Here is a 15,661-nt window from a genome sequence, read left to right on the forward strand (position 1 = left end):
CCAACGGTGGACCCCTCAAATCGAGAGTGTCCATCCGCACCCATCAAGGGAAGTCCCGCCAGTCTGAAAGCTCCTCCAAGGCCTTGGAATGTCTCATGCCGCGTGCCTTCCAGCCCACGTTATCAGCGGGACAGGGGCACGCTGGGCCAGCGCAGGCAGGGGTGCCACGGTCTCAGCGTTCCCCTTCCCTGGACTTTAGAGGACCCAGCTCCTGTCATGTGTCTAGAGTGATAGGAATCAGATGCAAATTAATCAATTAGCGTTATGGTCCAAGTCCTCGATTAAAATGCAGAACCAGCTCCTGCAAAGACACTTGGTACTGAGGTGCAGCCCAGAAAACGGCCTGCCAGCCAGATGTCTTCTAGATGTTCCTGGTTTTGACCAGAACAGTGCAGGACCCTGGTGGTCTCATGGGGCGTGTGAGGGAAGGGGGAAGCTGTCCTCGGTGGGCCAGGCGCCTGTACTGATGCAGAGGGCCCCGGTCCGGGGGGTGGGCTGTCCAACAGGAGTCTGAGGGACGCCTCACAGGACCACCGCCAGTGTAGGCCCTGTGGACCGTCCTGTGCGGGTCCACGGGGGACACCCTGACCCTGGCCCCTGACACACCTGTGTTTGAGGTATGAGCGCGCGGCTCGATGGCCTTTGAAGTCACTCTGTGACCTGTGGCCTGAGGAACAACCTCCGAGAATACACCCTTCCTGCCAACTTCCACTCTGAGGGCAGAACATCCATGAAAACTAAGAGAACAGGACGCATTTGGGCTGTGATTATTTTCCTTTCTTTAAAGGATGTTCCATGGTTCGGTACCTCTGTGAAAACAGATGGCGGGGACCATTAGAAAACAAACGCGCTCACAAGTTAGAGGGCCATTCTCGCAGGCAGGGAGGTGGCCAGAGCCCAGGGCAGAGCTCTACAGGCCGGGGGTGCCGTCGGGCTCCTCAGAGCAGAGAAACCACTGCAAAGGAAGTTCTGTCTGCCGCGCTCTAATTTAGTGCAGTAAAGACAAAGTTAGGGACAGATTGCACTGAGCAATGGATGCTAGAGAGCTGGAAGGCCCCGGGTAGACGGGGACTGGGAAGGGAAGTCGCTGAACAGCACCTGAGTGTGGGTGAAGGGAGAACAGAAGACAACAAGGAAGCCGGTTCCAGGGGACCAGGGACAAGCCGCCATCCTCCAGGGCTCTCTGCTCCGCGCTCCGGTCGCCTGCACACGCAGCCCCTACTTGTTGCCCCACCTGGCAGGCTTGGTGTACACAGGTGTCGGGAGGAAGCGGCTGGACTTCATGTACGCAGAGATCTTCTTCAGGCCCTGAGGGTGGAAAAGGCAGGCCAGACATCAGGGTCGGCTGACCATCCACCCCGGGCTCCGCCACCCCACCCCAGACACCCCGAGGTCCGGACCCCGGCTAGGCTTCCTTCCGGGGTCGAGCACTGGGGAGAGGACACCGTTCACGGGCTCCCCAGCTCTCCTAAGCGGACTCCCCAGTTTCCCCTAACGGACCTGAAATCTGAGCAAGAGTTGCCACCTCGGAGGATCCACGCTGAGCTCGGTGCTTGATCTCCAGTACAGATTATCATGCGTGTTTAGAATCTCCATAGAAACCCCCACAGGGTGAGTTCTACCATCACCATCTATCACAGGGGCAACGGACGCACCCAGAGCTGAAGCTCCTTCCGCGTCGCCCACGGCTCATTGGTGAGAAGGGCTGGAAGGCAGCCTGGCTCTCTAATCCTTTCCTTTCTGAGGCACCTCCCTCCTCCCACACAGGAGGCTTGGACCCCCCTGAGTCTGCACACACAGTGTGCCGTTGAGAGGGAGGCTCCTGGCCGCCCAGGGCCACCCAAGGAGGGACCCTGTGGGAACAAAAGGGCCCAGGATGTGCCTGTGCACCTTGCACACGAGACCCCCCCTCCCCCAGTGACTCAGCAAAACAGGGGTGAAAGCCGACAGGAGGGAATGGAGCGAGAAAGCCCGGCCAACCCAAATACACCAGCCAAACAGGAGAGTCCAGCTGCTTGGCCTGGGACCTAAGTCCACTCTCACTGGGCCCACCTACCCCATACCCGCCCGCTGTGGCCGACCAGGCCTCACACACACAGCATGTGCGAGCGCCCTCGGCCCAAGACAGGGAGCCTGGGACATCCTACAGGGCTCAAAGGTCGCGGGGCTGCCTCTGACAACGCCTGGCCCGGCCCAGCAGGCGGCCCACTGCAGCCCACAGCTGCCCCCAGCCCTCCCAGCCGGCCCCTCATCCCAGCCCCTGCTGACGTCCAAGGCTGACCACCCCGGACCGGAGCCAGAGCTCCTGAGAACTGGCTCACTAAGCAGGTCTCTGATGGGGACGGGAGAGGGCACGGGGCGGAGCCTGAGCAGCCCCTAGCCTCGTATCGCCTCCAATTCCCCAATCAGCCGCGCAGCGGACTCTGCTGATGCCCTGTGAGTTGACTGAGGGTGACGGGTGCAGGGCTGTGAGGCGAGGTCCAGGCCGCCCGCCCCCAGCGCCCAGGAGGAACCACGGGACCGCACAGCGGGGGACTCCTGGGCCTCTCCAGCTGCATTAAGACCCAGGAGTGGGGCTCCACACCTGGGTCCCCTTTGCGTCCCGACATCTGTGTCTGACACCTTGTCTCATACAGAGAGGGGCAGGACAGTGAATACCACTGAAGTCAACGTACCGCCCCATCTCCGAGACAGAATGCTGAGTAATTGGAGAGAATGAGGAATGAGAGACAGGAAGGGAAGCAAAGTCCCACCACAGAAGATTCAGATAACATCCTTCTGGAGCGGAGCCCCCACATATACTCCGATCCTGGCACCCACCACCGCCCTGAAATCTCAATGCTGCCCAGGTGCAGCCCGGTTCTGCAGAGCTGTCTGGAGGCAGGGAGCAGACAGTGCCTGTGTCTTTAGTACCTCACCACTACTTTCGCTACATGCAAAGTCCTGGATGGTCTGCTTCTCCCCCAATGCATGGAGCTGTGACCCCAGGCTGGGGGACCTGTTCTCTTCTTTCAAGCACAGGAAAGGCAGAGCCACTGGCTGCTGCCCATAGAGGGCTACGCTGACTGGAAGCCCAGCTCAGCTTGGGTACTGGGACTGTGACCTTGAGAAAATGACTTACCCTTTCAGCCTCACTCATTATCTGTAAAAGGAAGGTCATAAATCTTCCACCTGGACCAATGTTGTAAGAGTAAAATCACCCAGTGTGTGCACAGTGCCGTTGACAGAGCCTGGCATACAGCCAGCGCTCAGTTAAGCTCCGTGAGCTGTAGGACTAGGGAGGCATCGGGCATGAGAGATGAGAGAGAAGAGGTAAAATGTAAGGGAACTGGTGGAATCACCTCAAAGCGGTCAAGGAAGTCCTTCAGGTTCGGGAACGCATCCAGGCACTTAGGCTCGAAAATGCGGTGCAGGTCGAGGATGTCATAAGCCAGGAAGTCCACATAAGTGAGCTGCAGACACGACAGAATGAGTGGGTGCCAAATGCTGAACCAGGAAAATGTCACTCCCTGGCGCCAAAGCCAAAGCCTAAGCCTTCCCCTTACCTTGTCCCCTGCAAACCAAGACCTATTCCCCAGGAACTGGGAGAACAGCTTCATCTTTTCAGGGAGCGCGTTCAAAAACTCAGGCTTCAGTTTCTCCTGAGGCGCAAAACAGCTGTCACCACCCTCAGAACAGACGCCCTGCACGCGAGGCAGGCTTCCCGGGTTGTTCCCGACCCCCACACCCCGCAGAGGAGCAGCCCTGGGCCCCAGTGCACTCGGGTCGGTGCCCGGGTTACAATTCAATCCAACCTGTGAGCATCCGACACTGGCTGGCGCTGACCGCCCACCTGTGCCAGGCAGCGGGGAAGGCAGAGGACACCACACTGTCCCCGAGCCCGTCTGCACCCATCTGCAAACACGCGCTCACGGCCCAGCCCCCGGAGCGCTGGGACTGCCTGGCGGAGCCCGCGACCCAGACGTCCGGCAGAACGAAAGGCGCCAAGAACTAAATCGTCCGAGGGGGAGAGAGGAGGTGTCCCCGCTCGAGGGTGACAGGTGGACACCGGAGCACTCTCTGGGACACGGGGAGAATCTGAGAGGCTGGGAGGAAGAGGGAGAGACACAGAGGCCCTGCGGGCGCCCCGCTCTGCCTCCTGGGAGAATGGGCTGCCACCTGTGGGTGCCGGGGAGGCGGTGCAGGGCTTTGGGATGTACTCCCTGTTAGGAATGGAGCTTCCAGCCTGGGGAGTCAGGACTCTGTGCTAAGGCTGACGAGAACTGCAACCCAGAATTCATTTCAGCCACTAGGGGCTGTGTGGGTCACAGCGCTGACACTATCGGGACCCGCGTGGGGCACTAGAAGCTCCACGGAGTTCACACGGCGAACAGGACCAGCACATGGGATACAACAGTGTCCAAACCCTGAGAAGGGCCTGAACAGCCCAGCTCAGCAAGAAGCGACTCACGTAGTCAGGGCTATAGCAGACCCCTGCCAACTGATTGGACGTGTCCATGGCCTCGTTCTCCAAAATGTCCACGCGAATCTTTTCCTCCTCCGTCTCCCCACCTACAGCCACAGGACAGAGACTCTCCCTCAGCACCCCACCCCTGCCAGCCCCGGGGCATGCCCGCCCCTAGGCCCCCGGCACTCCCCCAGCCTCACTCACACAGGTTGTGCTTGCGAGCGATGTAGCGAAGGATGGCGTTGCTCTGGGTGAGCTTGTGAGCCCCGTCGATCAGGTAGGGCAGCTGGAAGCGCGACGCAGGGGGAGGTCAGCGGGCCACAGGCTCCCCCGGACCCCCTCCCGGCATTTGGGGCAGAGAGGAAACCTGGCCTTGGGCACCTGGCCATGGTCGGCACCAAGCAAATACATCAGGAAGAAGGAGCTGGAACACCAGCATCCCCCGAAAGCAGCGCAGAGAACCGGGAATTCGAGGGGCTGCACTAGGGCCGGGACTGCGAAACCCCTGTGGAATTGGGGACGGAGACCTCAGCAGAGACAAGGTCACGCGCCCCTGTCCCCCGGCCCCTGCACCTACATTGGGGAAGTCCAGGCCCAGCTTGAACTTCTCGCTCAGCCACTGGCTTCTGTCAAAGTCCGGAGCTGCGGTGGAGAAAATGGGGTGAAGGAAACACCCTCCCAGGCCGGCCCTCTTCCCTGGCGGCCAGGCCCTGAACACTGGAGTCTGGAGTCTGGACACTACCTCTCTCGCCCACGTGTCGGGAAACAAGGACGAAGGTCCAGGACCCACAGGGCGAAGGCTTCCATGAAGTGCGGACAAGCCCCAGGGGAAGCCCGCGCAGCCACTCACACAGGCGCCCAGCAGTCCCCTCTCCTGGGCTACCTGGTAGCCCAGGGTCCACCCATAGAGGATTAAGGAAGGAGCCAGGCCCTGCTCCACGCTTTGCAGGGCGGCAGGTCAGCTCCAGGTATCCAAGGCGCGGGGACTTGGTATCCAATCAGCAGGCGGGGGCCGAAGTGGCACGTGACAGCTTTGTCCTTACCATCCCCCATTGTGTACCTCTTCTCTTCATAGCTGGAGTCCGTGTATTCCAGGAGCAGGCGGATGGCGTGAGCCAGCTGCGAGGGACGACCGGTCAGCTGTTAAGGGTCCAGGTGGCCCGACCCCAAGACCCGCTCTCCTAGGGGACCCCTCCCCCAACACACAGACACCCGTGCCTCCGCCCCGGAGGCGTCCTCGGGTCGCCGACTTAAGAAGGTCGGGGGCGGGGCTGGCTCGCCTCGGGCAGCCCTGAGCAAGGCCATTCCGGTAGGTCCGCCACAGCTGCCTGGCCTCTCCCCGCCCGCCGGTCCCATCCCACTCGCGTCCCCACGGAACCCTGCTCACCCCACGGATGTCCCAGTAACCCAAAGTCATGGCCATGATAAGAGTTTTTCGGCTTCAGGGCACAACAGCCAAACCCGCTTCTAAGTTCATCCAGGGCCTGCGCAGGGCGCAAAGGGGCCTAGTGGAAGCCACACCCCCCCTCTCTCTATACCCCGCCCCCCAGGACCCAATCTGCTGGAGCTCCGGGCGGCGCTGCACGCGAGGCTTCCCAGCGCGGCGTGTGGCCCCAGGGTCCGCGGGCATAGTGCTTGCTCGCCACCGAGCCGCGGGGCTTGGAGTACTGAGGTTGGGCGCCAGAACGCCCACGGCCGCCGGGCCGGGCTCGCGTGGGTGCCCCGGGCGGCTCCGCGGCCGGGCGGCAGCACTCTGACCTCTGGTGGCTAAGAGGGAGAGTCAGTGCTCCCGGCAGACAAAGCTGACAAATCCGAATCGCAAACAGCAAAGCCCCTCTTGCTCCCTCCCCCTCCAGGCACTGCTCTGCTTCGCCCTTGGGTAGCAGGGTTCCCAAGGACTCAGGGAGGCCCAGACTGTCCCTTGAAGCCAAACATCGGCCCCTCAAATCGAGTGTCCATCCGCACCTCTCGAGGGAAGTCCCGCCAGTCTGGAAGCTCCTCCAAGGCCTTGAAATGCCTGATGGCGATGTCCCTGAAGCGGGACAGGGACACCCGGGCCGGCGCAGGCAGGGGCGCCTTGGTCTCAGCGTTCCCCTTCCCTGGACTTTAGAGGACCCAGCTCCTAAGTCATGTGTCTAAGAGTGATAGGAATCAGATGCAAATTAATCAATTAGCGTTATGGTCCAAGTCCTCGATTAAAATGCAGAACCAGCTCCTGCAAAGACACTTGGTACTGAGGTGCAGCCCAGAAAACGGCCTGCCAGCCGGATGTCTTCTAGATGTTCCTGGTTTTGACCAGAACAGTGCAGGACCCTGGTGGTCTCATGGGGCGTGTGAGGGAAGGGGGAAGCTGTCCTCGGTGGGCCAGGCGCCTGTACTGATGCCGAGGGCACCGGTCGGGGGGTGGGCTGTCCAACAGGAGTCTGAGGGACGCCTCACAGGACCACCGCCAGTGTAGGCCCTGTGGACCGTCCTGTGCGGGTCCACGGGGGACACCCTGACCCTGGCCCCTGACACACCTGTTTGTGGTATGAGAGAGCGGCTCGGTGGCCTTTGAGGTCCCTGTGTGATCTGTGATCTCTGGTACAACCTGTATAAGAAAATGTCCTGGTCCCGGACACATAGCTCAGTTGCTCAGAACATCATCCTGATAGGCCAAGGTTGTGGGTTTGATCCCAGGTTAGGGCACATGCAAGAAGCAACCATGAATATATGAATAAATGGAACAATAAATCAACGTTTCTCTCTCTCTCTCTCTCCCCAGCCCGTTCTCTCTCTCTGAAAACATTGAAAAAAAGTCCTCTGTTGAGAATTTAAAAAATATAGAAAGATTTTTGGGGCAAAAAAACACATTTACAGAGTTCCTTAAGAACAGTACCATTAAAATGAGTGCCTGCCATTTTTAGACAGATAAGTAGAAATCCCCCAGGTTGAAAAACAGAATCAAGAACTTTTTTTTTTTTTTTTTTTGGAGGGCGAATAGTTAGAGACTTAGACCTCTGACAAGAAAAAGCTCTTATCTACTCAGAGAAGAAAATAGAAAATAACCAGAAATTATTTATAATCCATTGCAAGAGGCCTTTGTATCAAGCCCTTCTGGAAGATGAAGGTCCCTCAAGACTTCGGTCCTTGACTGCACTTCAACTTTACAGTTGACCAGGATCATTGGCAAGAAAACATGCTTTAAAAGCCTCTTTGGCAATACCTCTAATGTTACCCAACCCATGTTGTTTAATGTTGCTGCCCGTGAATCACTGTTCTTATGAGTGATATCATGAAACATTTTTGCTAATCTCCATTTGGAAATATTTGTTGGTAAAGCAACCCTTCTGAGAGCACCCAAAATCATCATTCTGCAACCTTTCCTACCTCTGCATTTTTCCACTTTCTAGTTTGCCAAATCAGGGGTTTAGGGGAAAAAATAGCCTCTTTGACTTCTTCCAGGGCCTCTCTCTTGTGTGCGACTACAGCAATGGTCTTAGTTCGCGTTCCTTGTGTAGCAGAGTGGTCAGCTAAAGCTTTCTGTCTTGTCGGATGCCCCGGCCACGTCGCTCAGCGGAGAGCATGCCATCGGGTAAACCAAGGTTGCAGCTTCCGTCCGTGACCGGGATGCTCCGGTATTAAAATAATGTTATATTATTTTATTATATTAATAAAATAAAATAAACATATAAATGTTTATAAATAACATTAAAATATAGTTCGCTTATCAGTATATTAAATAAAACAATATGTATCATACTAATTGACGATCTGAATAAACTTTCATCTTTTTCCTAAATAAACAGAAAATCACATCTTATTTTGCATGCATACCTGTATCTCACTGCAATTATTATATCCAGTACAATTAACCATCTCTACTAATTTTTATCTATAATTAGGGTAAGCAGTCTTGTCTTTTTTTCCTTTGGACACAGAAACTCAGAGGGAAGTTTAGAAGCTGGCCGGCTATTTATTCATCTCATGGTATGTCATTTAGAAAGGCCAAAACCAATAGACATGTATTATCATCCAAAGGTATTTGTCATCCAAAGGTGACAAAAAACATATTTTGTTACTCTACTGGCATTTTAAGAAATAAGAACAAATTAAAACGATGTTTAGTAACCATGTTTTTGTATCCTCCCCTCCCCTCTTGGAAACTATCATAGTTCCGTCTGCCTGGAATCAGGAGGTCTTGTCTGGTCCCTGATGGGTGATACCTGGTCTTTGACCATGTTCCAGAGACACAGGTCACCCAGAACATTCTATGAGTGATCATACTGGAGTCCTCATGGGGGCTTTGTGATCTGAACTTCACCCTCTCTAAGCCCGACACCCACTTTCTTCATTCTTTCCCACTATAGTGCTACTAGCTGCTGTGTATATTTTTCTACCTGGCCCATCTCACCTATGACAATCTGAAGTGACACTGCCACTTTTGCAGGGCAAATTGTTCATCTGAGAGGCACCTTAAAATGAAACAAACAAAAAACCCCAAATGTCCGAAAAGTCGGCTTTCTTTCATGGGTATTAGCCAGCATCTAAATGCAATTCAGACTTAAGACTTGCCTCGATGAAATATTCTTTAGCCATGAATACATAAATAAATGGAACGAAAAAGAAAACAAATTTCTTTAGCCAAAGCAATTACAAAACATGGCAAGTTGTCTCCTGAATCATCCCCCGAGACGTCAGTTGGAATGGGCCCCCACTGTTTATTTCGATGCCCTTTCCACTTTTTTGGTGACAGTTTAACACCAAAACATAAGCACTGACTGGCAAGGCGACCACTGCGGGGCCGTTAGCAGTTTAAAGACACTTTGAAGATCCCAAACCGCAGAGCTGTCAAGAGGAATCATCGGTGCCATTGGTCCGAGGAGGTCATTTTGTTTCATGCGGGAACATCCTTTCTTTGTTCGCACACTTGGGGGATTAATAAGCGCTTGCACTTGAGCCCTGGCTGCTGTGGTTCGGCTGGTTGGAGTGTAGTACCATAAACCGAAAGGTCGCGGGTTCAGTTTCAGGGCAGGACACACACCTGGGTTGCAGATTCAGCCCTAGGTCGGTGCACATACGAGAGGCGAGGGATTGATGTTTCTCTCACATATCAACGTTTCTCTCTGCCCGGCACCCCTCCCCTCTCTGAAAATGTGCTTGCACTTTATTCTTATGGCTGGTTTTTGTGTCCCAGGCAGGGCAGGGCCTCAGACCTGGGCTGGGGTGTCTCTCTTTAGTGGTACTCAAGCCCCCAGTCCAGACCTTCAGAGAAGTAATGGTCACACCTGTCAAATCTGAGTCTTTGGGGTCAGACTGTTACCAAATACCTTTATGGCTGTCTGCTGTGACAAAAGCCAATCCTCGTGAGACAGTTCTGCTGAAAAGGAAAGGGCAACCTGAGGAGATTGAGGACTCTTAGCCTAAAAACTATCTTAACATCTCTGGTCAAACGGTGGCTATTTTGAGAGGGAAGGGATATGGGGAAGTGTAGACGTGCAAGCAGTGTTCTTGCTGGTTCCGATATGGGTCTCGGCATCAGCCAAGTTCATGTGACCCATCAGCTCCTTTCTGGACAGGAACTGGAACTACTGGTCCCTGCAATGCACTCAAATAAAAACTAAAATGGAGGTTGTTAGCAAAAAAATTTTGTTTCTGTTTTTGTTCCAACAAACTCATCAGTTTGTTAGTACATTTAATTCTGGTTTGCACAATATTGTATAAAGATGATGTGCTTTTCATTCTCTGTTAGAAGGCCACACGTGAGGAGGGAGAGGGAAGTTTTCCCCAAAGGGGACAGACATCTGTTCTCACAACTGGCAGTCTGAGAGGTTTGTCTCAGGCTGGAGAGAAGGAGGGGAAGGGAAGCCATTGGACCTGGAATCTGAGGTACAGGGAGCCCCGAGGTCCATGTTCACAGAGACTGAGTCCACATCTCCCCATCGGGGTGCTCTGGGGCTCACCTGGAATTCTTCGTACAGTTTATGCCTGTGGCTGCTGACAGGACATGCCTCTAGGACACATAGCTCAGCTCAGCTCAGCTGCCTGATGTTGGGAGGTCAGTTTTCTCATCTGTAAAACGGGGTCAGCAACAGGCCCGACATCATGGGGTCGCTGTGAGGATTAGATGAGGTGAAGCAGTTGGGGCTGCAGGAACATGGTATTAGCTATGAAGATGATGACGATGGTGGCGTGGCGGAGTTTGTTTCCAGCCCCGTAAATGCTGCTGATGGGCAATGAGGGCTGGGGGCCCCAGCCCGGAGGAAAGATCTCCAAGGGGGGCACGGCACCGCCCCAGCCCGCCGGGCTCCAGCGACAGCAGAGAATGAGCCTGCGGTGGTGGTTAGGCCGTGCGGAAGGGGCACAGAGGGGGAGGGGCGGAGAGTAAAGCACCTGAACCAAGACAGAGAGATCCAGCCACACTGCCGGCCACTCCCTCCCTTCTCAGCTTGCCTCCTTCGTTTCTTTCCAAGTTCCTTCTCCCACGGGGCATGCCCCCTAGGATGCCAGGAGGAAGGGCCTGTTCAGACACCATCACGCCATTCCTCACATGCTTGCTAACCAGGCACAACACACTTGGAGAGTCCAGAAGGACTTTCTGATGGCATGTATATGCACAGGCCTTCCACCCTGGAAATCTTACTCCCTTCAACACCCTTGTCATTCATGAAGAGTTTGGAAACTTGCAAGTCAGGCACTTTACTGAAATATGTGAATGCTTACTCTTTGTGAAACTGGAAAATCAACAGTGGGCAGAGTAAAGTGCCCCAGAGGTATTTTGCCTGAGTTATACAAATAGCTGCAGATGGCCCACGTAGGAAAAGCTGCAAGTAAGCAGATCACAGAAGGAAAGGAAACTGGTCTGTGAAAACCGGGAATCTGAGGCTCTAAGGCAGCTTCTCACTGTAGCCCAGGTTCAAAGCCTAAATCTGCCCTTTACTAGCGGTGAGGGGGGGACAGGACCCGGAGCCATTTACTTAATCGCTCTGTGCTTGCATTCCCTCCTCTGATTGCAATAGTATATCCATACCTCATGGGGCTTCTTCATCCACCAGAATTTTATCAGGCATCTAACATGTGTCTTGTGAAACTCAGCCCTGGACGAAACAGACGCCGCTGAGGCTCTGCTAGTCTCTGAGACCGAGTCCACGTTTGGCTGCAGGCCTTCTACCTCATTCCTCTGAGAACAACGCTGCCACAGCTTCTCCCGGCCCAGAGAGAGGGCCCAGCCCCCCAAGCCAGCAGAGGCCAGACACAATCTTCCTTTTTGCCCAAGGGTGCAGGTCCCTGGCACCAACTGGCAGCCCCCTCTCCCCTGCACACTGGAGTACCCCTTCCCTCGGCCTTTGCTCCCACATGTCTTGAAGAACAAGCGCTTCTTAGCCCTCAGTTTAAGGTGTTTAGGAAAGAGCTATGTTTCTCTTTAGGGGAGGGGCCTGTCTGCTTTTACTAATGATCCCAGCCAATATTCACTGAGTGCCTATTTCACGTCTACTCCATAGCCTTTCTCGCTGAACTCTCAAAACGTCTCTTTGAATTACCTATTTCTTGCCCCGTTTTATGGATAAGGAAACTGAAGCTCAGAGAGATTAAGTAACTTGCTCAAGAACACCCAGCTGGTAAGTCACACAAGTGTATTTGACGCCATCCAGTCAACCCTCAGGCTCTACGCAGGACTCCACAGCTGCCTGCAGAGCGAAACCACAGGACAGGAAAAGCCTACAATAATGACAATGCAAGACTGTTTCCAAACGCTGTGGGAGCTGGTACTAGACACACTTGGCAGGGTGCATGCATGTTTCTTAGAAAACTTTGTGTCCTTTGTATTCATTATCAGTGAGAAACAAAAACTTTGCAAGGCCAGGATGTTCTGATGTAATGTAGGCCTTACACACACTTGCAGTGGTGTAAGCAAAGCAACAGATATGCCAGAAAGAGACCATAAGCCAGAAAGAACGTGCTGGAAAGCTTCAGAATGGTGCGTTGGGATGCAAAACTGTCACCGGACTGTAAAAGCCCTTTGGAGTGGAGCTTTGGGCTTTAGGCTGCATGAGAAGATTAGTGAATCTCTAAATTCAAGGAAATTTTAAAAAAATGTTCAGAGAAAGGGTGGGGCCAGGTAGGGGAGGCAGTGCAGGAGGTCTGGCAGGAGCCCCGAGCGGCTTGTTCACTGGACCCCAGGAGACAGGAGCCGGCCCTTGTACGTGTTCAGGTCTGACAGAGTAGGGGAGAAGCAGGGAGCCCAGGCAGCCATGATGGCGGTGGTGGTGTTTGCCTGGGCAGCGGGGCTCTGCCAGGGGTGGAGCATGGGGGAGGGGGGTTCCCAAGGGGACCGGCGATGAGACCTAGGGTCTCAGTGAGGATCTGAGGTTGGGATCCTGGGCAGACTGCAGGCTGGCCACGAACTGCCCGATCAAACAGGAAGCAGAGGTGAGGCGGGCTCCTGCATACCTGCCAGGAAGGTATGGCTGTGGCTTCATGGCACGAAGGGGTCAGCACACACCCCACACCCCCAGATCCCAACCCTTCAGCAAGGAGGCCAATCCCGACCCACGAACTGCGGGGCTGGAGCCTTCTCAGGCTCGGCCTGCCTCCCTGCATCAGCTGGGCCCTGAAGGCCTTGGCAAGACCGGGCGGTGCACATCTTGGGGCTGGCTGAGCCCCCTGAGCGCACCACCCTAACTGCCTCAGGTGCAGCACTCTCTCGAGAGTAGAGGGGTGCAGGCAAGGGAAGGACGGGAGAGGAGCCCCGAGGGATCCCCTGGCCATGGGTCAGCACCGCGAGAAGACTGGTGAACTGCGACATATCCCACATTTACTAAACTGCCTGGTTACCCTGAGGGATGCACGTTAAAGTAATCGGTTCTAAGTCCAAAGTCCATGCTCTGTTCCCGAGGAAGGACGCTCCAGCAGCGCACCCTGGCGACCAAACGTGCAGCCCCCAGGCGGAGAAAGGCCGGGTCCCTCCGCCCCGGGGACGCCCCTGGGCCAGGTTCACCGAGGCGGAGGCTGAACCCCAGCCACCCAACCGCCGGCCCACCGGGCTTCCCACAGACCCCTGCGCCACTCCCACCTGCCGCACGGATCCTGCAAGAGACACGCTTCTGTCCGCGTGGGAGGGACAAACCCTTGGGAGCCATCTTGGTCATCAAGATGGTCTGTATTTTCATCTAAAAGGTTTATGAAGTTGGAGTCAGCATTTTTTTTCTGTATGCGTATCTAGCTGGCCGAGCGCAGTTACTGAAAAAGCCACCCTTTCCAGACCCCAGTTTGGGGGTAGGTGGTGACGGCGGTTTCTCTTTGACGCGGGGCAGGACCGGGTAGAAGGCTTTCATTCTGCTTTCTCTCAGCCTTGGGACAGGGTGGCACTTAGGACTGTCTGTGTCACAGGCCTGTGATTAGCAAATAGTCCCTGGGAGGAAAACAGCCAGGAGGCAGTAAGGAAGTCAAGGAATGACCCCAGGGAAGAGGAGGTGTGTCGGCGGGGCCTTCACAGGGAGGCCAGGGTTGCAGCCTGGGCACGGCTGGTGTGAGACAGGAAATGGAGGGGAAGAGTTGGCCCGCGCACAGCGAAGAGGCGGCAGCTGCGTCTGTCCTGGAGAGCAGGAGTCGCTCACTAGGTCTCCAGGCTGCAGCCACAGTCGGGGTGTCCTGTTCGTGGAACTCCACTGAGAGGCGCTGCTGAGGCCCAGGACACAGCCAGCCTTCCCTACAATTGGGGGGACCAGCCCCTTCCCTGCCTGGCCAAGGTGGGCCCCTTGGTCACCTCGTTCCTAGAACACAAAGGAAGAGACCGTGGGGCCCCACAGACAGACAGAGCATCGCCTCTGGAGCCACACCTCCTAGGCTGGCATCCTGGGCCCACCACTTACTAGCTGTGTGGCCCTGGGAAGGTTGTGTAACCTCTCTGTGCGTCCATTTCCCTCTCTGTACATGGCAATAACAATAGCGCCTACTTCATAGGGCTGGTTTGAGGATTAAATGAGGTTAGACAGGCAAAGTTCCTGAAACAGTGCCTGGCAGATGGTAAATGTTCAATAAATGTTGGCCATTGTCATCATTATCCCCGATGGTTAAATTCAACGCCCTGCCAGTGCCGTTTACTGAGCACCCATGGGGAGCGAAACACTGGACTCCACATCATAGGACCAGCTTCCCGGGTCAGCAGACCCAGCCCCTGTCCCCCAAGGGCACTGCTGTCCTCCTCTTCCCCTGTAGCCTTTGAGACACTGACCCTATGCCAGAAGATGAGGGGGAGACACCCCCAATCCAGCCCCAGCTGCCTTCCTGCCTCCTCCTCCTCCTCCAGGCAGGTTCTCCCCACCCTTGCAGAACCTGGTCAAAGTCCGCCTCCTCTTTGGAGTCTTGCCCAAATGCCCAGACCCCAGCCTACAAGAGCCTCGTCAAGAGCTCTTAGCAAGAGGCCCCACCTCCTGGACGCCGACCGGGGGGCGGAGCAGTTAGACCTCCCTCAAAACTCTGAGGGTTATAGGGAAATCCAGTGGGAAGAGACAAAGTGAATTCCTGCAGAAATCACCTTAGCACCACTAAGAGGGATTCAGAGGAAGAGCTGGAGCCACCGGGAAACCCAGTCAGGATCTGCTGAATGCAAACGACATGGCAAAGCCCATGTGGCCCACAGGCCTGAAGGAAGACTGTGTGATGAGAGAATGGGGTGGTGCCACCGAAGGGCCAGCGCAGGACTCCCCTGGCCTGCCCGGGAGAAAGGGCGTTCACGTCGGCTGGCCCATGAGCAGCGCTCCTCCTGAGGGAGTTCCGGCTCAGCCCGAGCCATTGCTCTCACTGGGGGTGTTCACGTGAGCCAGCCTGTCCCATGGGCTGGGCGGTGGGACCCCACAAGTGCTCACTGTATGAGATAGTGAGCATGGATGCCTGGAGAGGGTGTCCCTTCCGTCCCCAGCCAGGAACTATACAGCAGAAGCTGAAGTGGTTCCCACGAGTCCCAGTACCGCCACCCTAAGGACAAGGTGGGAACTGCAAAGGACTACCAGTCAAGGAGCAAGTGGAAGCTTCAGCCTGCACCCGGGAGCTTGACTGAGCTCTGCTGCCACCTGGAGCGAGGGCCACTTTCCCCAAATATTTCCTCGGTTCTGTGAGCTAACAGGGCTGTGTCTGCTCAGAGGGTCCACCTTTGCCTAACTCACGCAAAGGAGGCATGCTGGTGAGCATCGGCCCTGGCTCTGTACGGGACCCAGGTGTCCAGGCAAGGTCCCT

At 55.5% G+C, this 15,661-nt stretch overlaps 1 protein-coding gene across 1 annotated transcript; it reads right to left on the reverse strand.

Annotated features, from left to right (window-relative positions):
* Window positions 1-561: 561 nt before the first annotated feature.
* On the reverse strand, window positions 562-6,066 carry LOC129063751 (glutathione S-transferase Mu 1). The gene is made up of 8 exons (XM_054564812.1): window positions 5,835-6,066; window positions 5,491-5,566; window positions 5,025-5,089; window positions 4,652-4,733; window positions 4,451-4,551; window positions 3,546-3,641; window positions 3,342-3,452; window positions 562-1,308 (listed from the first exon to the last, which is right to left on the reverse strand). Exons 1-8 carry the CDS (start codon window positions 5,868-5,870, stop codon window positions 1,219-1,221), a joined length of 657 nt encoding a protein of 218 aa, XP_054420787.1. The 5' UTR covers window positions 5,871-6,066; the 3' UTR covers window positions 562-1,218.
* Window positions 6,067-15,661: the final 9,595 nt, after the last annotated feature.

The sequence above is a fragment of the Pteronotus mesoamericanus genome, unplaced genomic scaffold, assembly GCF_021234165.1.
Source record: "Pteronotus mesoamericanus isolate MK-2021 breed Mesoamerican mustached bat unplaced genomic scaffold, CSHL_Meso_final scaffold_99, whole genome shotgun sequence".
Lineage (NCBI taxonomy): Eukaryota > Metazoa > Chordata > Mammalia > Chiroptera > Mormoopidae > Pteronotus > Pteronotus mesoamericanus.

Excerpts from the sequence above, each read along its gene's own strand:
- LOC129063751 (XM_054564812.1), bottom strand. The coding sequence starts at position 5,870 with ATGGCCATGACTTTGGGTTACTGGGACATCCGTGGG. Across the intron at positions 5,090-5,490 it reads GAGGTACACAATGGGGGATG|CTCCGGACTTTGACAGAAGC; the intron begins GTAAGGACAAAG and ends TCTCCACCGCAG. Across the intron at positions 4,552-4,651 it reads CGCTCGCAAGCACAACCTGT|GTGGGGAGACGGAGGAGGAA; the intron begins GTGAGTGAGGCT and ends CTGTGGCTGTAG.